General features: G+C 38.8%; 1 protein-coding gene across 2 annotated transcripts in view; it reads left to right on the top strand.

The window, feature by feature from the left end:
- Window positions 1-609: 609 nt before the first annotated feature.
- LOC306857026 (filamin A-interacting protein 1-like) overlaps window positions 610-25,797 on the top strand; it is a 58,174-nt gene continuing 32,986 nt past the window's right edge. The window contains exons 1-5 of one of the 2 annotated variants that reach the window (XM_079396669.1): window positions 636-706; window positions 8,057-8,127; window positions 16,921-17,062; window positions 18,298-18,547; window positions 24,199-24,372. In XM_079396669.1, coding sequence (XP_079252795.1) covers window positions 18,308-18,547; window positions 24,199-24,372 — 414 coding nt within the window. In that variant the 5' untranslated portion in view covers window positions 636-706; window positions 8,057-8,127; window positions 16,921-17,062; window positions 18,298-18,307. Of the gene's footprint in view, window positions 707-8,056; window positions 8,128-16,920; window positions 17,063-18,297; window positions 18,548-24,198; window positions 24,373-25,797 lie in introns of both variants that reach the window. The other variant, XM_079396668.1, reaches the window with a different exon arrangement.

The following is a 25,797-nucleotide window of genomic DNA, read 5'->3' as shown; positions in this document are numbered from 1 at the left end:
ACACAGCGGCGCCATCTTGAACTGGCCAAATGACAGCTGTGTGTTTTATGAGGCCCATGAACAAACACACACACACACACACGTTTGTTTTTGTGAAAAGTGTGGACATCCCATAGGCGTAATGGTTTTTATACTGTACAAACTGTGTGTGCTATTGCCCTACACCAACCCTACACCTAAACTTAGCCCTCACAGGAGACTGTGCACACACACACACACACACACAGGAGTGCATCTCTACCCCCCCCCCCCCCCCCAAAAAAAACACCAACCTCACTCTGTATGATTTATAAGTGTTTTGAAAAGTGGGGACATGGGTCAATGTCCTGAAAAGTCACCTTCTCCTTGTAATACCAGTCTCATTATACACATTTATGTCCTCATGTGTCAAACACACACACACACACTCTGACACTTCTTTCTCTAGATTGCAGCTCTGGACATACATGAGGTGCATCCTGGGACTCTTCTGAGCACTAAATGTGTGTGTGTGTGTGCGTGCGTGTGTGTGTGTGTGTGTGTGTTTGTTATATTTAGCTGTAGCTCTGATATCTGCTGTCTCTCCTCCCACTGCAGCCCCCACCCATCTCTCTCTCTCTCTCTCTCTCTCTCTCTCTCGGTCTGTCTGAATCTCTGAATGTGTCTGGAGCACAGCAGCAGACGCTCAGGAGGAGAAGAGAAGCAGCGTGAGATCAGAGGAGTTGAGGTGAGACGCTTCACATCTGTGTGTGAGTGTGTTCTGCAGCAAAGGATGCATGCTTCTGAAGGTAACACACTGCAGGATGGTCAGGCGTCTCTCTGTGTTTGAGATCATGATGATGGACAGCACTCGTCATCAGTCGTACCTGATTCTGTGACTGATATCACATCTGTGAGGGGATGTGTGTGTGATCAGTGAGCAAAGATGCACACGCACGCACGCACACACACTGCAAAAATGTATTGAATATCAAACAATAATACTTACTAGATTGAAACATTGCTATTACAGGAAATATTTGCCTGAATTATATGAAGATTCAATGATTCTGTTATTTTTAAAAAATGTATTCATTTTAGGTAAATTTTTAATGCTTTTAATGTATTACAGTAACAGAAAAATGTTCTATTTATATTTTTATTTCAGTAAATATTTGCCTGTTATGACAGTGAGCAGGACGTTCTCTAGTATGTTGTGCTTTTTTGCATGTTTACAATTTAAAGACTGTTTTTTAGCTAATTGACAAGGCAACATTTATGATTTTCATTTAGTTAACTAAAAATAAAACTGAAAAAAAAAAAAACATTTGTAAACAACACAAGTTGATAAAAATGGCCAAAAAAAGACTAAAATTTTAACTAAAATTAACATGAAAGTAGAAAAATATTTAAAATTTGATTCACAAGATTAACAAAAACAATAATAGTATCTCAATGATGCTAAAATAACTGGGCCATCGTTGCATTGAGCTGAATAATGACTCCTGTCCTCTGTAGAGCTGCTTTACAGATGAGTTTGTTTTATATTTGAAAACGTTTGCATCATCTGTTATTTTCTAATGACTTGTTTATTGTCTAGTTTACAGTTTTTATTCATCTGCTTACACACAGAATCTTTCCTTGTCACACAGTTTCTGAAAGCTGTCACTCAAACAGCAGAAACACACCAAATCTGCAAAACCAGACACTAATTCACAGACTTTGACACTTTTTGAAACACACAATTCTCTATGTACCACACACAAATCTAACAGGAATTAATATTATATTATGGCAAATGTTTGCTTTTGAGATGTGTTTGTGATATTTTGAATGCGGTGTTTAATTTAGCAAGAGATATGTTTTGCATTTTGTGTGCAATTCATTCATTGGAATTGTGTGTAAAGTTTTGAAAAAAGGAGGCAAAGTTTTGAAAGTGTGTGTAAGCAGCTGAAAAGCACTGTAGAATCAGTTAGTGTTGAGTGTTTGAGCGCCGGTGGTTTTGTTGTGGGTTCTGCTTCTTCTTCTGCACATGGACTGAAGCTCATGCTCGGATCCAGGGCTCGGGTTTCAAGCTTTCGCCGGCCGGCTTTGGAAGGCAGTGTGTATGCGAGACGGATGAGACACTGATATGCCTGGCCCAGATCCCGTCATTCCCACCATGTGCCTCTGAGATCCACAAACAAGCTCAAACTCACTAAATGTGCTTCCAGAGCCACCGCATGCATTCCCACCAAACATGACCTAATTAAATTACAAAGTAACCTTCCCAGCACTGCTAGACACAATCTGCAGTGAACACAGGTGGTCCTGATCTCATCTGAACGTGGTTTAATCTGAAGCGACAGACGAGCTTTCGTAATCTACTGAGATCCAGACACTCGTTCTGTCAGCGATCAGACCTTCTGCTGTGAAAAGCTGAGCAGATCTGAGATGTTCGAGGAGGATCAGGGTTAGGGATTATCAGTGTTAGACGGGTTTGTCTCACTCTATTGGGTTCTTCTCCGGTGTTTAACAGCTTCATCTCGTCCAGATGAAGGAATATTTGAGTGAGGAGCAGGAACAGATGCTTCTGTAGGGACACTGACCGCTTATGCTTCTGCAGGATCAATAAGGCCTTCTATATGTTTCTATGACCGACTGATTGTGAAAACAAGCATTAGCAGAAGCTCTGGTCGTGGTTAGGCTTTTAACAACAAAGGTGGTCCAAAAGTCTGAGAAGACTCTGAGAAGTTTTTGTTTAAAAGATGCTCTTTTGATGATCAGATTCAGTTCTTGTAGCTCCAGTCAGTATTTATTTTATTTTACTTTACTTTATTCTATTTTAGAGTCACAATTAGACTGTATTTATGTAATAATGTAGCTATTTAATATATCTAAATTAATTTTATTTTTTATATTTTCTGCTGTCATGTTAATTTTAGTAAAAATTTTAGTAATGTTGGTGTTTTTGTTGTTTTATTTTATTGTACGTGTATATGTGTGTGTATTTATATATATTTATTTTATTATTTTAGTACATAAAGTTTAAACTAGCCTACATTAAACATTTGCCTTGGAAACTATAGCTGAAATAAAAAGTGTAGGTTTTTTAAATGTTATTTTATTTCAGTTAACATATATTTTTGTTTTAATTATAATAGCTGGTGCATGGTGCTGAAAACACTGAGACAGTCTCACATTTTATGATCCATTTCAACTTTCACTGACTTATTTGTTTAAATGTGTATTAAATTAGAAAAGCACAAAGTATGCACATTTTCTTCAGTGGTCTGAGACGTTTGGATGTCGGTTCTTCAGTGGTCTGAGACGTTTGGATTGGTCTGTCGGTTCTTGTGATACAGGTCATAAAGGCTGGATTTGTGTAATGCGTGTCAGACGGAGTTGTATCTGCGCTAAAGCGTGCTCTGGATAATGTGATTGACAGGACTGGGGAAGAGGAGCAGATGTCATTAATTAGCGTTTGGACACCTTCAGGCTGGATTAAGCAGGTCAAACACACGGCCTAATAACACAGGTTCACACTGCTGGTGCTCAGGGTTTGAAGCTGTAATCATTGAGGATCAATCCTGGTGTTTTACTCAAACTCCTGCAGCTTCAGACGGACTGAGAGCCTTCATCAACACCTCCATCACAGCAGGTCATCATTGATATGTTCACATTCCTGTACATCTGAGCATTAAATTAAGATTAGAGGTGTCGCAATATACTGACAATAATGCTGATATTTAATTATCGATGTTGTAATCAGGATGGGATCTAGGGGGAGTGGATATCCAGGGCTTAGCTCAGTGTCATTAATGTCTGTATTCTGCTGGAAATAAGGGGGGCCTCATCACTGTTTGGTGCGGTTGTCCCGGCAACAGCAGCAGTGTTAGTCTGATGTTGGTCTGATGTTGGTCTGATGTTGGTCAGGGAATCAGGCACGCTCTGTTTTAGATCAGGGATCAGTTTGCAGCGCTCTGGAAAAAGACTCTATTTATAGCGGTCAGAGGAGCAAACGCTTGCCGAGTATCTCACACATTGATTAGCCGAGGCTTATTCTGGATAATGAGATTTATGCAGCATGTGTTCTCTTCTTCTTACCGCTGGTTTTCTGAGGAACTAGAGATGAAACATCTGACCGATCACAAAATCAGAGCACAGTTTGAGAGGATGTTGAGCTCTAAAATAAGAACTATTAACAACTATAATAAAAAATAATGATGTAGATAACTATAACAATAACTATATACGTACAGTAATTATAAGTAACGTTAGTGATAATGTTAACGATAAATGTAATGTTAACAATAACTGTATCAGCAACGATAACAGCAACTATATCGTATAGTCTGAGGATAAAGACTTGTTTTGTAATTGTAATAATTTCAGCATGAAATGCCTCAACTGTGTGTGCGTGTGTGTGTGTGTGTGTGTGTGTGCATGCATGTGATGTGTGTCGAGTGTGTGTGTGTGTGTGTGTGTGTGTGCATGCATGTGATGTGTGTCGAGTGTGTGTGTGTGTGTGTGTGTGTGCATGCATGTGATGTGTGTCGAGTGTGTGTGTGTGTGTGTGTGTGTGTGTGCATGCATGTGATGTGTGTCGAGTGTGTGTGTGTGTGTGTGTGTGTGCATGCATGTGATGTGTGTCGAGTGTGTGTGTGTGTGTGTGTGTGTGTGTGTGTGCATGCATGTGATGTGTGTCGAGTGTGTGTGTGTGTGTGTGTGTGCATGCATGTGATGTGTGTCGAGTGTGTGTGTGTGTGTGTGTGTGTGCATGCATGTGATGTGTGTCGAGTGTGTGTGTGTGTGTGTGTGTGTGTGCATGCATGTGATGTGTGTCCAGTGTGTGTGTGTGTGCAGTGCACATTGTGTCGTCTGCATGTATTGATTAATGCATGTCTTTCTCCCGCTGCTGAAGTATCTGCGGTTCTGTGCATGTTGCTCTCTTAAAGGATAAGTCCACTTCCAGAATAAAAATTTCCTGATCATTTACTCACCCCCGTGTCATCCAAGATGTTCGTGTCTTTCTTTCTTCAGATGCAAAGAAAGTAAGTTTTTTGAGGAAAACATGCCAGGATTTTTCTCCATATAGTGGACTTCAGTGGTGGCCAGTGATTTAAAAGTCCAAAATGCAGTTTCACTGCAGCTTCAAAGAGTCAAGTCAAGTCAGCTTTATTTATATAGCGCTTTTAACAATACAGATTGTGTCAAAGCACTTAACAGTATCAGATTGGAGGACAGAGTGTCAGTAATGTATAATAATAAGATTAAACACTATTTTCTCAATTTTCAGTTAAAGGCATTTCATTATTGAATTCGGTGATGTCATTGTCTAGCTCAGTTTAGTTTAAATAGTATCTGTGAAAGATATTTTTGTATTTTTCTGATAGTGACCATGCTATCGATCTTGTTATTTTTTTTGTTTTGCATTGCAAATTTGTTTATTCATAAAAACAAATTTCTCAATACGTTACCTAGATTTGATGTCTTTCTTGCAGAGATTTTGCTTATTGTTAAATCTCTTAAACACATTGATGACAATAAGAATAAGTTTATTAAGGCGTATGACAATATTTTTCTTTCTGATTGATTGTTGTTGTTTTTTTCTCCTTTGTTATTGTATGTTAATGCAGTGCTGTTTCGCGTGGTTTTCTTTTTGTCTTGCAATAAAATTTAAATAGTATCTGTGAAATCAAATTGATGATAATCAGAAATTAAGTGTCCCCACCTGAGCAAACCAGAGGCGACAGCAGCAAGGAACCAGAACTCTCTCTGTGACAGAATGGAGAAAAAAACCTTGGGAGAAACCAGGCTCAGTCGGGGGGCTAGTTCTCCTCTGGCCAGGATATTATTGTTTATTTATTGTTTAATTATTGATTTAATCAAAATTTTAAATGTATGAATGTATTATATTTCTATTTTTATATTGTCGCAATTTCTAACAATAATAGTATTATGCAGTTAGGTATTTTATTATATTTTTAGTTATTTTGTTTTATTTTTAATTTTATTGTATTTTAGTCGAGGTCTTCACTGGGGATATGTCCCCGGGGCTCATCCAGGTGTCCGGCCTCCAGGGCCGCAGACATCATCTCCCGGCGCCGATCCACCATCTGATCCGGACACGGACTGAGAAACAGAATAGAAACAGACAAATATTAGCGTAGATGCCATTCTTCTTATGATGTAACGAGTACATCATGTGTTATGAGGAGTGTTCCCGGTTCCGGTTGATCTAATTAATGCAGCCTAACAATCCTTTAATGGATTTGAATGATAGAAGTGTATTAGTGTATTATGTGTAAGCCAGGTTAAAGAAATGTGTCTTTAATCTAGATTTAAACTGACAGAGTGTGTGTGTCTCCCGAACAGTATTAGGTAGATTGTTCCAGAGTTTGGGTGCTAAATAGTACTTCCTGGTTCTAGTAAGGGCTCTAGCTGCTGCATTTTGGACCAACTGTAGTTTGTTGATCAATAATAAAAACACAGTTTTACAGATGCTAGAAACATGGCTTTCAAATGAAAGATTTCTATCAAACAGCACACCTAAGTTCCTAACTGATGAAGAAGAATTGACAGAGCAGCCGTCAAGTGTTAGATAGTGTTCTAGGTTATTACATGTGGGGGTTTTAGGTCTGATAATTAACACCTCTGTTTTTTCAGAATTTAGCAGTAAGAAATTACTCGTCATCCAGTTTTTTATATCGACTATGCATTCCGTTAGTTTCTCAATTTGGTGTTTCACCAGGCCGTGAAGAAATATAGAGCTGAGTATCATCAGCATAACAGTGAAAGCTAACACCATGTCTCCTGATAATATCTCCCAAGGGTAACATGTAAAGCGTGAAAAGTAACGGCCCTAGTACTGAGCCTTGAGGTACTCCATACTGCACTTGTGATGGATATGATACCTCTTCATTCACTGCTACGAGCTGATGGCGGTCAGATAAGTACGATTTTAACCATGCTAATGCACTTCCACTAATGCCAACAACGTGTTCTAGTCTATTTAAAAGAATATGGTGGTCGATAGTGACGAACGCAGCGCTAAGATCCAGTAGCACTATTAAAGAGATACAACCACGATCAAAGAAGAGCTCTACACGATCCTAGCCGAGCGAAACTAGCAAAACTATCTGTCATTTTCTTTAAAAAAATTATATTTATACACTTTTAACCATAAATGCTGGGCTAGCATTAGCTTTGCGATGTGCATTTGCATCTTTATCAGCTGATGTTGGAAAGATCATGCGTGACGCAGGCGGACACACCGACCCAGTGCAAAGCCGACATGCAAAAAAAGTCATTGCCCTTTACAAAAAAAGGTAAAACAACAATGTTAAATGATTTTAAAGTTGGAGGAGAAAATGAGATGGAGTTTTTAACTGAAGTACAAAGACGAAGAACTAACCGCGTGTGACCTTTCCAGCAGGATTACGTAATGTGTGAAGACACACATGCATCGCAGTGCTAGAGCAAGCCCAGCATTTGTGCTTAAAAAGTGGATTTTTGTTTTTTCAGAAACTGACACATTGTTTCGATTGATAAGACCCTTATTCCTTGGCTGGGATCGTGTAGAGCTCTTTGAAGCTGCAATGAAACTGCATTTTGGACTTTAAATCATTGGCCACCATTGAAGTCCACTACATGGAGAAAAATCCTGGAATGTTTTCCTCAAAAAACAATTTCTTTGCGACTGAAGAAAGAAAGATATGAACATCTTGGATGACTTAGGGGTGAGTAAATTATCAGGGAATTTTTATTCTGGAAGTGGACTTATCCTATAATATCTTATGAAAACATTTCAGTGTGTGTTTGAGCGTCATTCCAGGCATCTCATTGAAATGCCGCCACATCAGCGTGTCTTACAGTGAGAGTTTCCCCTGTCTGGATAAATTTACCCGCTGTAACTGCACAGATCGGGCTCTGATTGGTCAAACTGGCCACTCACCGTGTGCCGATCATAATTTCCTTTGTTAGCGGCTGCTCTCCGGGGATCAGAGGCCTAAATCTGACCAGCGGGGTTCGGCGTGTCAGCGTGGCCTTGTTCCCCTCTGGCATTCGTAAGATGACAGCAGCAATTATCAAGCTATTTTCTGTCTTTGCCCCGCAGCTGTGTGACACACGAGGAGCCGCAGGAGCACATGGTCCAGCCGTCCAGCCGTGGCCTGCATGATCACTGAGGTGAGTTTCTCCAGCACTCACTAAGATGATCAGAGTGTGTGTGTGTGTGTGTGTGCAGCGTGTGAATCCACAGTCATACAGCAGAATACTGTATCCCACAATGCACTGACCTGACCTGACCTCCATTTCCAGTGTGACCACTAAAGGCCCAGTGTGACCACTAAAGGACCAGAACTGCAAGCATAACTATGGCGATAACTGTAACGTTAACTACGATGATAATGATAACTATAATGTTAACGATAACTGTAACAATACCTATAATGCTAACTATGACTATAACAATAATTATAAAGTTAACTAAGATAGTGATAAATATAATTATAATAACAATTACTATGATAACAATAACTATAACAATACCAACAATGTTAACTATGATTATAACATAACTATAAAGTTAACTAAGATAATGTAACTATAATAATAACAACTATGATTACAAAACCATAATGAAAACTATAATGATAACTATAAAAACTATAGCAAGAACTATGATGAGAACAATAACCATAACGTTAACGATAACCATAATGTTAACAAAAACTATAATGATAACTATAACAATAAGTACAGTTGCATGCGAAAGTTTGGGAAACCTTTGCAGAATCTGTGAAAATGTGGATAATTTTACCAAAATAAGAGAGATCATACAACGTGCATGTTTATTTTTTATTTAGTACTGTCCTGAGTAAGATATTTTCCATAAAAGATGTTTACATATAGTCCACAAGACAAAAAAATAGCTGAAATTATTAACATAACCACATTCAAAAGTTTGGGAACCCTTGGTTCTTAATACTGTGTGTGGTTACCTGGATGATCTACAATGCTTTGTGATGGTTGTTCATGAGTCCCTTGTTTGTTCTGAACAGTTCAACTGAGCACTGTTCTTCAGATAAATCCTACAGGTCCTGCAGAATCCTCAGTTTTCCAGCATCTTTTGCATATTTGAACCCTTTCCAGCAGTAACTGTATGATTTTGAGATCCATCTTTTCACGCTGAGGATGATTGAGGGACTCAAACACAACAATTAAAAAAGGTTCAAACATTCACTGATGTTCCTGAAGGAAACACGATGCATTAAGAGCCGGGGGGTGAAAACTTTTGAACAGAATGAAGATGTCTAAATTTTTCTTATTTTGTTAAAATATATATTTTTTTCCATTTAGTTCTGCCCTTCGGAAGCAACAGAAGATACTTGCATGTTTCCCGGAAGACAAATTAAGTACAATTTACCTTGATCTTCAAATTCAAGAAGTTTTCACCCCGGCTCTTAATGCATCGTGTTTCCTTCAGGAGCATCAGTGAATGTTTGAACCTTTTTTAATTGTTGTGTTTGAGTCCCTCAATCATCCTCAGCGTGAAAAGATGGATCTCAAAATCATACAGTTACTGCTGGAAAGGGTTAAAATATGCAAAAGATGCTGGAAAACTGAGGATTCTGCAGGACCTGTAGGATTTATCTGAAGAACAGTGCTCAGTTGAACTGTTCAGAACAAACAAGGGACTCATGAACAACCATCACAAAGCATTGTAGATCATCCAGGTAACCACACACAGTATTAAGAACCAAGGGTTCCCAAACTTTTGAATGTGGTTATTTTAATAATTTCAGCTATTTCTTTGTCTTGTGGACTATATGTAAACATATTTTATGTGAAATATCTTACTCAGGACAGTACTAAATAAAAAATAACATGCATTTTGTATGATCTCTCTTATTTTGGTAAAATTATCCACATTTTCACAGATTCTGCAAGGGGTTCCCAAACTTTCGCATGCAACTGTATGTTGATAATAACTATAACTATACCTATAATGAAAACAATAACATTTAACTATAATGATGATAACTATGATGATAACAATAGCTGTATAATAACTTTAATGATAAAGATGACTGTAATGTTAATGATAACTATGACAATAATTATGCTAAAAATAGTGAAAGCTATAATGATAACTATAACGATAATTAAAACTATTATAACTATAACGATAATTTCAATGATAACTATAACAATAACTTTAACGATAATTATAACTATATTGACAAAGATAATGTTAACAATAATGATACCGATAATGTTAACTATAATGTTAACGATAACAATAATAACTATAACAATATGTAACTATAATGATGACTATAACAATAACTGTAACGATAACTACAGCGATAATCACGCTATCGTTTTGTCGTCTGTTGCTTTAAATGCTCGAGTTCCTTAAAGTCGGAGGATTCTGATTGGCTGATAATGTTTTTATCGTTCATCAGCTGGAAAAAATTATTCTGAAACTGATTCTAATGATATTTTCCCTTTTGTTTTTTATCATTATTTAATTCAAGAACTAATTCAATCCTTTTTTACTCTTATTGTCTCGGTGTGAACGGGCCTTAAAACAGAAATTATATCAGCCAGGATTTTTACAATTACACAACACTGACTTAACAATGCAGTGTTTTTATGAGATGATCATGTGATATGATACTACTCTCCAAATAGTTTGATTACTGTTGCAGATGTAGTACACAGTATGCAGTGCACTAGTGTCTGGGGTCATTGTGTACAGTCCTCATTGTTCCAGCTCTTTCTCAGTGAAATGCTAAATGCTTGAGATTTCCGTCTGGATCAATACACAGCAGACTCTACTGAAGAGCAGGCAGATGTTCCTGCAGACGGAGCTGATCAATAAGATGCACATCAGCAGAGAGAAACTACAGCGTCTGTCAGGATGATCATTGCTGGGGCGCGTTTACTTCTGCTGCGATCCCTCCATGACCTACTGATCAGACGCAGACTGAGTTACAGATCGAGTTACACATGAACTAGTCAAAGGCTAAATCAGCCATCTGCATCTGTTCAATATCCTAAAACCCATCAATACAGTTGAAATCACATAAAATATAAAAAAAAACTAATATATATATATATTGTTGACAAATAATTTCTACCTATAATGCATACTGCCTAAACCTTGATATAGGACAAAATATGTCATTATTACTTCTGGGGATATTTGTATAATAGCTGTCAACTGAAGTTAGTTATTCTTTTTCTGTGATGTTGGGGATTATGAAATCTGGTTTTGGTTCAGTTTATAATTTTTGAATGTTATGACAAACCTGATTGCTATTAGCTGATGCAGTCCAGAAGTTTTTATTAATGCTGACGATTCTTCATTATACCAATGGACTGGTGGTTTTCACTCCTCTATATATTCAGTTTATTTTATTTTTCTTAATATTTTGCTTCATGTTTCTCGCCATGAAGAGCTGGCATGCTGGGAACTTACTGTAAGTGTATCAGTGCCATGATTAAAACGATGAGTATTTGGTTTTTGGTCATATCGCCCAACTGTAAGCAGAAGTTAATGGAAAGTGTAGCCGTAACACCTGATAGCTTTAGTCGTGCAGGTGTTCATCTTGGCGTGTTCAGACAGATGGTCGGGTTTGCTAAAGTTAGTGCTGTGGAAGACACAATCAATCAGGATGCTGCTGTGTTGAACAGCCTGAAATCATGCAGCATATGGATGTCATGTTTGCGCACACGCTCCATATGTCCGGTTTGCCGTGTGGCCGGTATTTTGTGTGTCTCGCACCCTTTGCTCAGGGTCGAGGTATCGGGTGACCCTAATTTTAGCCACGCGGTCATACGCGCTGAAGACCGACTCAGAGCATCACATATAAGGGCAGATTCATATGCATGGGCTTAGTTTATGTCTGAAACTGAAATATTGCTGCAGGGTTTTGTTGTTGTTGTAATTTTAGCTCCACTCTCGTTGCACCTGCTCATTCAGACATGCATTAATTAATAAAGCTCTTGCATTAATTACTGGCATTAATTAGTGAATCTCAGACGGTAATTAATCACAGACAGCAGCTCATATCAGACTCATTCAGAGCTCCAGAAACATGTTGAACCTGTTTATGATCTGATGAAGCACAATGAGAAGAAAACAGATGTGAAAGATGATCCAGAGAGATGATATTCTCATCGTATACAGATGGATGTAACACACACACACACACACACACACACACACACACACACACACACACACACACACGCTGTATTTACTGTTCATTGCCTGCTCATTTAAAAACAATTGTATCTTGAGCAATATGCAATGATATAAACATTTCAATCGCTTTTGTCACACGAGCTCATCACTTCAGTCATCATCGCTGAAATAATAAAAACTAATGCAATTTTCTGTATAAATGAAGCAAACTCTGATTCATCACACAGGAAATGGAAGGTCAGCGCAATGCATTGTGGGATACTGTATCTCATGCATCATGTTCTGGATGTTTATGGCACATTTTGATCATGCTGTTTGTGCTCAATGTGAACTGCACACTGTACATCGTAAAAATTAGCTTTCAAAGATTATTGAATGTTTTACAAGAAAATACTATTTCAGTTTCTCTACTTCAAAATGTATCATTTAAAGGGGTTGTGAACTGCCTGTTTTTTTATTTTGTACTCTTCTCTGAGGTACACTAATAATGTTCATCATAAATAAGCATCATATTTGACAGCAGCATTCCTCACAGATGGACACTGCTGTGATTTACAGGCTAAAACAGGCAGTAATGTAGAAGCGGGCGTTGATCTTCTGCGGAGTGTGTGTGTGTGAGTGTGTGTGTGTGTGTGTCTATGTGTGTGTGTCTGTGTGTGTGTGTGAGTGTGTGAGTGAGTGTGTGTTTGTGTGTGTGTGTGTGTGTGTGTGTGTGTCTGTGTGAGTGAGTGTGTGTGTGAGAGAGAGAGAGAGTGTGTGTGTGTGAGAGAGAGAGAGAGAGAGAGAGAGAGTGTGTGTGTGTGTGTGTGTGAGAGAGAGAGAGAGAGAGAGAGAGAGAGAGAGTGTGTGTGTGAGAGAGAGAGAGAGAGTGTGTGTGTGTGTGTGTGTGTGTGAGAGAGAGAGAGAGAGAGAGAGAGAGTGTGTGTGTGTGATGATGGTGTTTGTCGACCCGAGCTCCGGTCGAGTCGTAGTTCAGCAGATGAACGTCAGTCTTGTCGGAGGAATGAGCAGAATCCGGGTCAGGACTGAGGTGCCACATTTCTCAGATACGTGATGAAGACCAGCAGAGTTCATCTGATCGTCACACACATGCTGTTTTTGTCATTTCAATACAGTCTTTTAATAATCACATCCTGGCTGTCGTTTATCTTCTGAAGTGTTCATCAACAACATTTGAGAAGCATCACAGAGAGAAAGAGAGATCTCCTGCATGTTTCTGAATGATGTGATTATTGATTCATCTTAATCTGCAGAACCAAAATGTCCAGTTCACCCAAAAATAAACATTAGCTGAAAATGTACATCAGTGTCTCAGCAATGGATGCTCTGCAGTGAATGGGTGCCGTCAGAATGAGAGTCCAAACAGCTGATAAAAACATCACAATAATCCACACCACTCCAGTCCATCAGTTAACATCTGGAGAAGACAAAAGCTGAAACTAATCCAGCATTAAGATTTTTTAACTAAAATACAAGTCTAATCCATAATAACATCTCCTCCAGTGAAAAAGCCCATCTCCTGTTGTCTCTCTCATCAACATCCAGCCACATATTAGTTTAGAGCTGTTTTGTCTTGTAAACGCTGCTTGATCTGCAGGTTTCTCTCCTGATTCAGATCAGAACACTTTTTCACTGGAGGAAGTGTTATTATGGATTATGGATTCATATTTTAGACATTAAAAACATCTTAATTCTGTTAACTGATGGACTGGAGTGGTGTGCATTATTGTGATGTTTCTACAAACCTGATGAAGAAACACTCATCCTGATCTCAGATGATCTGAGGGGAGCACGTTTACAGTTATTCTTGGGTGAACTATTGCTGAATTAATTTTCATAACTTTTCTAAAGCCATTCATATAATTTGTTGTAAATGAAGTCAGATCTGTGTGCTGCTCGGCTGTTTTTGTTGCGTTAATGAGAAACCTAAATGAAACGTTTCACAAACATTGCAGTGGGTCTGCTTTGCTTGATATAATGATGTCTATTCTCAACTAAAGTACAGCTTCTCAACCTCGTGGAGTTTTTTGTAATCCAAATATGTAAACAGCGTGTCATATGTTGATTACTTTATTTGTTTTATCTCCACTGCGGTTTCTAGAACATTTTAAATGTACTCAGACGTAAGATTGTGAGTATGTCTGCTGGTTTGTGTATGAGCTCAGTCCATCTCAACGGCTCCAAAAATGGTAAAGTCCTGATGTTTTTGGGTGGCACCTACAGTAAGTATAGTTCGCATTTCAGCTTTGAGACGTTTCTTTATTTTTTATCTTAAATGTTTAAAATCCCCCTCATTTGGGGTTGATTATCTCTGATGTGGGAGCAGATAGGAGCCTGAAATGATCACAGATATACAGCCAGCTCTATTCATGCACTGGGAGGAACGCACAGATCTAATAAAAGCATAAGAAATACTAAACAATGAATAGTAATTTACATTATGTTTATGATTGACATACAATAGCTTATAGGGGCCGGTGACCACCAGGGGGCCTCATCAAACTTCCAAAATGGACTTAATAATTCTTAAAATGACTTAAATTTGTCGAGGGGCTTTTATTCAGGCTACCATATACCTCTGCCACTTCTTTTAACATATAAATAATTGCTGTCCATCTTTATTTTTTCTTTTAGAATTTTAATTAAGATTATATCTGCATTTAAATGAAGTAAACCCAGTAAAATAAAAATGAAACACTGGTGGATTTGCAATGCAACTACATAGAAGTAAGACTCACAAAATGAGGGAAATGAAACATGCTCAAACAGCCAGCATTAAGATGGACTGACCCTGTGTGATTGTTTGTTTGGTGTAAATGTGTGTGTATTTGTTTAGAGTGAGGCTACAAGTGTGTGTTATTGATCTGATGTACATCTAGCATGAGAAACTAAAAGAAGAGAGAAATGTGTGTGAACTGATTTACTCTCACAAACCTCTGAACAAAACACGTCATATGCAGTTACACACAGACACACACACACACACACACACACACACACACACACTCGCTCGCTCACTCACACACTCACACACACACACACACACACACACACACACACACACACACACACACACACACACACACACACTCGCTCGCACACTCACACACACACACACACACACACACACACACACACACACACACACACACTCGCTCGCTCACTCACACACTCACACACACACACACACACACACTCACTCGCTCACTCTCACACACACACTCACTCACTCACTCACACACACACACACACACACTCACTCGCTCACTCTCACACACACACACACACACACTCACTCACTCACTCACACACACACACACACACACACACACTCACTCACTCACTCACACACACACACACACACACACACTCACTCGCTCACTCTCACACACACACACACACACACACACTCACTCACTCACTCACTCACTCACTCACTCACACACACACACACACACACAGCCTGAGGGCCGGACGCCATTTGTAAACTCTCAGTCTTTTGTCCTGTTGATTATGTAACCTATAAAACTGACAGATGAGAGTAAATCCTTCTCACGCTACGATCATCAGCACACACACACAACAGACCGGTTCTGTCCATCTCTCTCTCCTGCTTGACATCAGCCTGCTGGAATGTGTGTGTGTATGTGTGTGTGTGAGGAAGAGGTGTGGTGTGGTGTGTGTGTGTGTGTGAGGAAGAGGTGTGGTGTGGTGTGTGTGTGTGTTTAGTCACACCTGTGTTCTCACCTTCTGACCCGAGTGTTGAAGCGCTAGCATTAGCTGCAGCGATGATGTCATCTGATCTGAGATCAGCTCGTGTTTGACCTCTGACCCACAGTTCAGTTCCTCCGCCTGGATGACAGAGATCCTAAAAAGAGAACATAAACTGGCTTGTCATGTAGTACTAAACTGAATAACTGATATGTTTCATTGGAAGATACAGAGAAAATTGGCATTTTGCTGGAAAACTTACATTTATTTACATTTACATTTAGTCATTTAGCAGACGCTTTTATCCAAATAACTTACAGATGAGGACAATAGAAGCAATCAAAACCAACAAAACAGCATTGATACACAAGTGCTGTGACAAGTCTCCGTTAGTCTGAAGCTGTACACAAGGTTTCTTTTTTAAATAAAAAAAAAATTACAAAACAAAACCAAAACAATAGCATTGAAAAAGAGAAAAGAATAGAGAATGCTACTGTTAGAGGGTCATTTTTATAATAAAAAAGAAAACAAATAGATAAAACAGAGTTAGAATAGAGAGTGTAAGTCAAATGAAGATGGAAGTGTCTGCTAAAGGAATAAATGTATGAAATTTAAAATTGAAACAGAAGTAGCATCAGATCTTTTCTTCTGTATTGCAACATGCATCTGAGTGTAACATGTAACAGATTATCATTTAAGAATATCTGCAGGGCGGGGCTTGGTTCTGTGCATCATTGTTGATTGGATGTGGAGATGTGGGCGTGGTGTATGAGCTTGAGAGGCGGGGCTTAAGAGACTAAATGATTGGGGAAATCCTGCATAGGTCACCAGACAGAAGATCCAGTGAAGACATTCTGATCAAACATTACCAGATAACATTTTAGAAAACATATAGGGGTGAGTTTTCAGTTCATACTGACTTTTACTAGCAGAATTATGAGATTAATTCAAGTATTTTTAACACTCATATACTCAAACAATTAAAGATTACACAAAAACAAAACAATGCTGTATATTTGCTGATGGTGCTTGGCCTGTTGTTATTTCATCAGAACACACAGATATGAGTGAATGGGGTCTGAGGGTGTAGTTACACTATTGACCAGCAGGGGCTCCTGAACTCTTGTCATATGACGAGCAGAACAGGAAGTGACATCACAGAGGTCACCCATGAACCCTCATGACTGTGTGAAGGTCAGTAAATCTAAAGACATCAGATGGAATGGAAAGTTCAGTTCAAACACAAAGTACAAACATTAGTAAATCAACATGAAATAAGATATTAAATATTGTTTTCTGAAAAACTTATCAAGAAGATGTGAGTTTATGATGAAAATGAGAATAAAATATTTGCTAATGGGTCAGAAAAATCAAGTTAACTCAAAGGGAGTATTTTCCTGACCACACCTGGAGATATCTTTTCTTGTTTAAAGCTTAAACTCACTTTATTTTGATACATTTTTCAGAAAACAGGACTTTATATCTTAAATAATTTTGCTGTTCCAGTAAATATGTCTATAATTAAGGATGTTTGGATATTTGTACTGGAAAACAAGACAGAAATACCGAGTGTGAAAACCATTTTTTGTCAGTGTGTTTGTGTGACGAGCATTGTTTAGTCCTGCAAGTTCATTCAGATCCACGGCTGATATCTTTCTTTTATAGATGACATCATGACTGATTCATTGTGTGTGTGTGTGTGTGTGTGTCTCTGTGTGTGTGTGTCTGTGTGTGTGTGTGTCTATGTGTGTGTGTGTGTGCCAAGTACATCTCTGCTTTATTAATGGATCAGCGTTGATCGGTCTGAACATGCTGTGCAAACACACTCGTTTCACAGACTTCTGCTGCCTTTATATGGAGATAAAGAACGAACTCTACTCGTTAAATATGCTTTATGCTGTTTTACAATAGAAATGAAAGCGCTTCAAGTCTGAATGGTGTTTCTAATTGAGGACATCCACAAAGAGAGGAGCTTTAAAGTTTGAATCTGTGGTTCTGTTTCTCTGTGAAGCTGTATAATCTGTATGAAGCGCTACAGAAGTAAATGTGACTGGATTTGACTTGAGCTTGTGCACGCTGTGATGTTTCGTATGTCATGTGATGTGTTCATTACAGTTTTTATTCATCTGCTTACACACACAAATCAAGTATCTTGATTTCCAAAATGCCACACTAATTCATCAACGCCTCACATTAACTCCTCACATGTGCTTCACTGAACACCGACCAATCATGCTTTAGAACAGGCCTATAAACACACATCTGTTTCTTTTCTTCCGTTCTGTGTAATACTGTATTCACAGTAAAAAAAAGTTTGTTTGTTTACTGTGAAGTTTTGAAAAAACGAGGCAAAGTTTTGAAAATGTGTGTAAGCAGCTGAAAAAAACTGCAAGTGCTGTTTCCCACAATCCTCTCTGTTTCCCGCTCAGGTGCTCGATCATGCTGGAAGATGCGGTGAAGGCGAAGCTGTCTCCGCCCAGAGGACGAGCGCGGCGGCAGACGTCCGAGCACGAGGAGGGTCACGGGGTGAGACGTGCTCATGAAGACATGGCCACCGTCCAGAGAAACCCGATGGACAGCAGACGGCGAGCACAGAGAGAGCAAACCACAGCCAAGAGCCGAGACCTCTCACGAGACGATCTGCTCTTCCTCCTCAGCATGCTGGAAGGAGAACTGCAGGTCACGTCAAAATCACAATCACACATCTGCTTTCTAAATGCATGTTATAGATTCATCTGTGCATGTGTTATTTTGCACGTGCATGTTTTGATCTGGTAATGTTTGATCAGAATGTCATAATTGGATCTTCTGTCTGGTGACGTATGCAGGATTTCTCCAATCATTTAGTCTCAAGCTCACGCTCATCTGAATATGCCTCATCCACATCTCAACATCCAATCAACAACTGATGCACAGAACCAAGTCCCGCCCTACATTTGTTCTTTTTCAGTAATCCGTTAGACTCTGATGTACATCACAATACAGAAGAAAAGACCTGACATTATTTCCATTTTCATCAAATTCACACCAAGAATGAAAACTTTTACAGTAAAATTATAATAATTGCTGTAACTGTGAGAATAGCGAAGTCTGTGCCAGTCTGTACGACTCCGATGAACAATTTCATTGGGATCCCTTTCAAAGTGACTTTTTCCAGCTGGTAAATGATATAAACATTGATAGCCAATCAGAATCCTTCTGACTTTAAAGAGATTGAGCACTTAAAGTGGCAAAAACTGCAGCGTGCACTTAGAATAAAGTATCGTAATGTAGTTAACATTATAGTTATTGTTACAGATGTGAATGGGCCTTTAGACAAGCCACATTGTACATTTTTTTCCCTGAGATTGATTTAGTGAAAGTTTATTTAAACAAAAACAGCCGTAAATGAGTTTATTGTGATCATTATCTGCCTGGTAACTGTCGTTTTAGTGCTCGGAAGAATATAATACACGTAAATCTGAGTCTTTCTGAGTGAAAATTTATTCAATCAACAGTGTTTGAGACACTACAGGCAAAAATATAGGTTTTTTTAAGCATTGGTCAATTTTGAGATTTTGGTCTTATTTAGTTATTTTCAAATGTTATTTCAGACTAGTGGAAAGAAAACATTTAAGTGTTTATTTTTTGAACTTTAAGTATTTGCATCTATAGATTTAAATTGCAATCCATATGTTTAAAAGTTTTCTCCTACACTTCAGTAGCACTTACATACACCAAACTTTATTCCTGTCTATATTTTGAAGGTTTTTACTGAGGGGTTTGTTCATATATTATCATTCACACTGATTTATACAATATTTTAGTCCTAAAACATGGTGAAATTTCTTTTTTCTGTCTGTTGACAGTATTATCTGATTTATGGGGTGATAAAAAGTCAAGTCAAGTCATCTTTATTTATATAGCGCTTTTAACAATACAGATTGTGTCAAAGCACTTAACAGTATCAAATTGGAGGATAGAGTGTCAGTAATGTATAATAATAACATTAAACACTCAATTTTCAGTTAAAGGCATTTCATTACTGAATTCAGAGATGTCATTGTCTAGCTCAGTTTAGTTTAAATAGTATCTGTGAAATCAAATTGACGATAATCGCTAGAAATTAAGTGTCCCCAAAAATTTCAAAAAGAGAAATCCAAAATCCCCTCAGTAAAACCCTTCAGAATATAGATAAGAATAAAACTGCTAAGTTTGGTAAGTGATGTAAGTGATGCTGAAATGGTGAAAAAACATTTTAGAAATATGGATTGGAATTTAAATCTACAGACACAAATAGATAAAGTGTAGTAAGACGAGACACAACAAACAAAACCAGTGTTTTGATATGGGTCAGTTTTGAGATTTTGGTCTATTTTGCTTTCATAACTTGTCTTGTTTCAGTCTAGTGGACAGAAAACATAATACACAAAATACACATTTAAGTGTTTAATTTATGACACTTTATCTATTTACGTCTGTAGATTTAATTTTCAATTCATATCTTTAAAGAGTTTTTTCTCCACTTCAGCAGCACTTGCGTACACCAAACTTTACAGTTTTATTCCCGTCTATATTCTGAAGGTTTTTACTGAGGGGTTTGTTAATATTTAATTCACACTGATTTATATAACATTTCACTCCTAAAAACATGGTAACAACTCGTAACACCAAGTCTCAGTCATTGTTCAAATAAGTACAAGCTAGTAAGGGAGGGAGAGAAAGATAGAGGGAAATAGTGAGTTCTTTTTTTTTTTTTTGAGTTTAGGATGAAGTCAAGTACTGCCGAAAGAGATGAGTTTTCAGTTGTTGCTTGAAGATTGCCAGGGATCCGGCGTTCCAGATAGGAGTGGGAAGATTATTCCAGCAGCCAGGAATGGTGAACGAGAATGTTCTGGAGAGTGATTTTGAGCCTCTCTGTGATGGTACCACAAGGCGTCGCTCACTAGCAGATCTCAAACTTCTGGAAGGGATGTAGGTTCGTAATAGTGAGTGGAAGTAGGAGGGTGCAGAGCCTGTGGTAGTTCTGTACGCAAGCATCAGTGTCTTGGTAACTTCAAGTACCTCGGTGTAAACATCTCAGAGAACCTGACTTGGACTACACACATCCAAACACAGGTTAAGAAAGCCAGGCAAAGACTGTACCATCTGCGGCAGCTGAGGAAATTCAGGGTCTCACCAGCAATCCTGAAAACTTTCTATTCAGGGACCATAGAAAGTGTATTGACTCAGTGCATCTCAGTGTGGTATGGAAACAGCTCCAATCAGGACTGCAAAGCACTACAGAGAGTTGTGCGCTTAGCTGAGCGCATCTCAGGGTCTGCTCTCCCCTCTCTGCAGGACATCTACCTCAAACGCTACAAAAATAGAGCTGTTAAAATCATCAAGGACTCAAATCACCCTGCTAAGCCTGATGGCAAAAACTGAGAGACTTAGGAGGAGCTTCTTCCCCCAGGCCATCAGGCTCCTAAACTCTAACTCTGTGTCATAACATCACTTGACTCCATGTAATATCACCATATCAATAAGCTATTCATTATTTTTCTCTACCTCATATTGCTGCTATTTATATACTCTGTACAACGTTTTGCACATTCTTTTTGCACATTCCTCTTATTAATATCTAAGTCAACAACATTCTGACCTGCACATTTATATTTTTTTATCTTTTATTTTATTATTTAATTTTTTTCTACTTTTCTTTTTCTTAATATTTGTATACTTTATAATAGCATTGTCCTTGGAGCGGACCTGACCTACATTTCACTGCTGGTTATACTCTGTATAATTGTGTATGTGACAAATAAAATCTTGAATCTTGAATCTTGAATGCGAGCTGCCACTGGTAGCCAGTGCAAGGAGATGAAGAGAGGTGTAACATGCGCTTTGTTGAAGATCAGTCGTGCCGCTGCATTCTGAATCATTTGTAGAGGTTTGATTGTGTTTGATGGCAGACCAGCCAGAAGAGCATTGCAGTAGTCCAGTCTAGAAACGACAAGGGCCTGGACAAGAAGTTGTGCAGCATGCTCCGTTAGAAAGGGCCTGATCTTTCTGATGTTGTGTAGTGCAAACCTGCAGGATCGAGCAGTCTTTGCAATGTGCTCTTTGAAGGTCAGCTGGTCATCAAAGATTACACCAAGATTTCTGACCGAAGTTGATGGGGTAATCATTGATGAGCCGAACTGAATCGTGAAGTCATGCTGTAGAGTCGGAGTGGCAGGGAAGACGAGAAGCTCTGTCTTTGCCAGGTTGAGCTGTAGGTGATGTTCTTTCATCCATGCCGAGATGCCCGCCAGGCAGCCTGAGATCTGTGCAGCTACCGTTGTGTCATCTGGTTGAAAAGAGAGATAGAGCTGTGTGTCATCGGCGTAGCAGTGATAGGAGAAGCCATGTGCATGTATGATGGGACCCAGCGATGTAGTGTATGTGGAGAAGAGGAGGGGTCCAAGAACCGATCCCTGAGGAACTCCAGTGACCAGTTGATGTGGTTTGGATACCTCCCCTCCCCAGGCCACCCTGAAGGATCTACCGGTGAGATAGGATTCATACCAGCGAAGTGGAATCCCAGTGATGCCCAGTGATGAGAGGGTAGACAGGAGAATCTGATGATTGACGGTGTCAAAAGCAGCAGAGAGATCCAGCAGAATGAGGACTGACGATTTGGAATCAGCCTTTGCAGTTCGCAGGGCTTCAGTGACTGAGAGTAGCGCAGTCTCTGTTGAATGGCCACTCCTGAAACCTGACTGTTTAGCATCCAGTTTGTTGTACTGTGAAAGAAACCGCGAGAGCTGGTTGAAGACAACTCGTTCGAGTGTTTTCCCTATGAATGGAAGGAGAGAGACAGGTCTGTAGTTATCTAAAAGAGAAGCATTTAATGTAGGTTTTTTGATCAGTGGGGTTACCCGAGCCTGCTTGAATGCTGTGGGGAAGATGCCTGTGAGGAGAGATGTGTTGATAATGTGTGTGAGTGCCGGTAAGAGTGTGGGAGAGATTATTTGGAGAAGGTGTGAGGGGATCGGGTCGAGAGGACATGTTGTAGGATGGCTGGAGAGGAGAAGTTTGGATACTTCTGCCTCGGTGAGGGGACAGAAGGAGAAGATGGGAGTTAGAGCAGTGGATGTGGTTGATCGGAGGTCCTGCGGAGTTGAGAACTGGTTGCTGATTGTTCTAGTTTTGTCTGTGAAAAAAGTGGCAATGTCGTCAGTGGTTATCAAAGTGGTGGGAGGTGAAGGAGGGGGACAGAGGAGAGAATGAAATGTTCTGAAGAGATTACGCATGTCTGGAGCGCTGGTGATCTTGTTGTGGAAATGTGAGGATTTGGCAGTGTGGACTTCAGTAGAGAAAGATGAAAGCAAAGACTGATACCTACTCCGGTCCAACGGATCGTTTGATTTGCTCCATTTTCTCTCTGCCGCTCTGAGTTTGGTCTGATTCTCACGAAGAACATCGGATAACCAGGGGTTAGAAGGGACAGCCCGTGCTGGCCTGGAGGAGAGAGGACAGATGTCGTCTAGACAAGAGGTTAAGGTAGAGCATAAAGTGTCAGTAGCTGCATTAACATCCAGAGATGAGAAATGGGTAGGCGAGGCAAGAGAGGAGGACACTACAGAGGAAAGAAGGGAGGGGGAAAGGGAGCGTAGGTTGCGTCTGAAAGTAACCGGTAAGGGAGATGGTGGCACCTGGGTAGCAAAAAGTAAAGTAAATGTAATGAAGAAATGGTCAGAGATATGTAGTGGTTGTACCAGAATGTTATCTGTAGAACAATTGCGTGTGTAATTCATTTATGAAGTGATAAAAAAAGAAATCCAAAATCCTCTCAGTAAAAACCTTTAACTCTAATGTGTCAATAAAATCAAACCATAATTCTGAATCTGGCTTCATCCAATATTCAGATTTATGTTCTGAAAATGAATCCAAATTATGGCATATTATTGCATATACAAACATAACAGAAAACTTGTAATATTGCATTATGAAGTATTTTTTCCTTTTTATCTATTTTTTTCTGATGAGCTGCTGTGACATGTGAATTTCCCTTTGGGATTAATAAAGTTAATCAAAAGATAATACAAAAAAATGTGTGCAATTCTTAATGCAATCAAAAGTGGGGAAGTATGATGTTCATTAGTTAAATTTGACCTGTTCACCTGTGGTGTCTTTCTTGCCTTATTCTGCAGCAGAGAGTCAAACCCTGTTAAAAACAGAGACATCAGTCAGTTCCTCATGAAAATTAATCAGAGCTCCAGGCAGTTAATATTCATTCAGTTTTAAATGCAAACACAGAAGTCCTTCCCTGTAATGAATTCATAGGTTGTTTCTGTGTTTTAATGACACGTGTATGTTTGCTGCAGGCCAGAGACGAGGTGATCACCGTCCTCAAAGCCGATAAAATCGATCTGGCTCTGCTGGAGGCCAAATACGGCTTCGTGACGCCACCGAATGTGCTAAAGGCACTGCAGAGAGACGCCATCCAGGCCAAGAACGGCAGCTGGCAGGAGGACATCTACGAGAAGCCCATGAGCGAGGTATGAGAGAGGCGGACAAAGTACACAACTACTGGAGTGAAAGTACAGATACTGCTGGCCAAATATTACTCCATTACAACTGAAAGTTGTACAGACTGATTTTTACTTAAGTAAAAGTACAGAAGTACTTGTTTTTAAAAGTACCAAAAGTAAATTTCCTTTTTTTTTTACATCAATGCACTGTATTATTATTGTTGTATGTAATCCTTGCAGCACCTCTGAAGCAACTTACAATACATTACGCCTACTGAATATACTGACTAGCTTGTAGTATCTTTAGAGTAAAGAGCTTTTAGAATATTAAACACAGCTCTGGCAGTGTGTGCACACATCTATGTTCACCATTCATCCACATTTGAACCGAGTGGACACTGAAACTGCTTTCAAACCCAGCAACTGTAGCTGTATAACTTTACAACAGCAGCACTGCTTTAACAAAAGCCAAACAGAAAGACTTATTTGACATCAAAACATAAAAATTTTGACATCAAAAATTTTAAAAACGTTCTCGAATCACTCTTGTGGTACTTTGATGTCAGACACAGAACGGTCTGCAGTGCTGCTTCAAGTCAAACACCTACAGTATTGGGTTTTTTTAGGAGATGCACAACTTTTCTGTGGCTTTATAAGTAATATTTTCGTTTACACAATTTGGCAAAATCAGACAATATTGCGTCTATTATATACCACAAAATTAACTCTTCTTATTATTGAATTGTTGTTAATAAATATCGCAATTGCAACTGGTCAGTGTTCAAAAAATGCTGGGAAATCACTTCACGTATCCCTACAAGAGTTATTATTGATAAACTGTCTGAAAATAAAGTCACATTTTAGAGGAGAAACAAAAATCACCACTGACTTTCAAAGCTGCTACATAGTAACGACTTTCAACTTTGAGGACCTTGATAGAAATGTAGTGGAGTGAAAAGTATGATATTCCTGACCCTGCAGCACAAAAGCAGTCATGAGTAACACAGGTATATCTGTAGCAATAGCCAACAATACATTGTATGGATCAAAATTATACATTTCTCTTTTATGACACAAAATCATTAGGATATTAAGATCATGTTCTGTGAAGATATTTAGTAAATCTCCTACTGTAAATATATCAAAACTTAATTTTTGATTAGTAATATGCATTGCTAAGAACTTCATTTGAACAACTTTAAAGGAGATTTTCTCAATATTTAGATTTTTTTGCTCCCTCAGATTCCAGATTTTCTAATAGTTGCATCTCAGACAAATATTGTCCTATCATAACAAACCATACATCAATGGAAAGATTATTTATTAAAAAAAATTATCCTTACGACTGGTTTTGTGGTCCAGAGTCACATTTGTCTTTCAAATGTGACTCTACAAGTTAAAGTCATAAGTTTCCAGAAAGAATAATACTCAAGTAAAGTACAGATACACAAG

The sequence above is a fragment of the Barbus barbus genome (genome assembly GCF_936440315.1).
Source record: "Barbus barbus genome assembly, chromosome: 37".
Lineage (NCBI taxonomy): Eukaryota > Metazoa > Chordata > Actinopteri > Cypriniformes > Cyprinidae > Barbus > Barbus barbus.
This window is presented reverse-complemented; position numbering and strand designations above follow the sequence as displayed.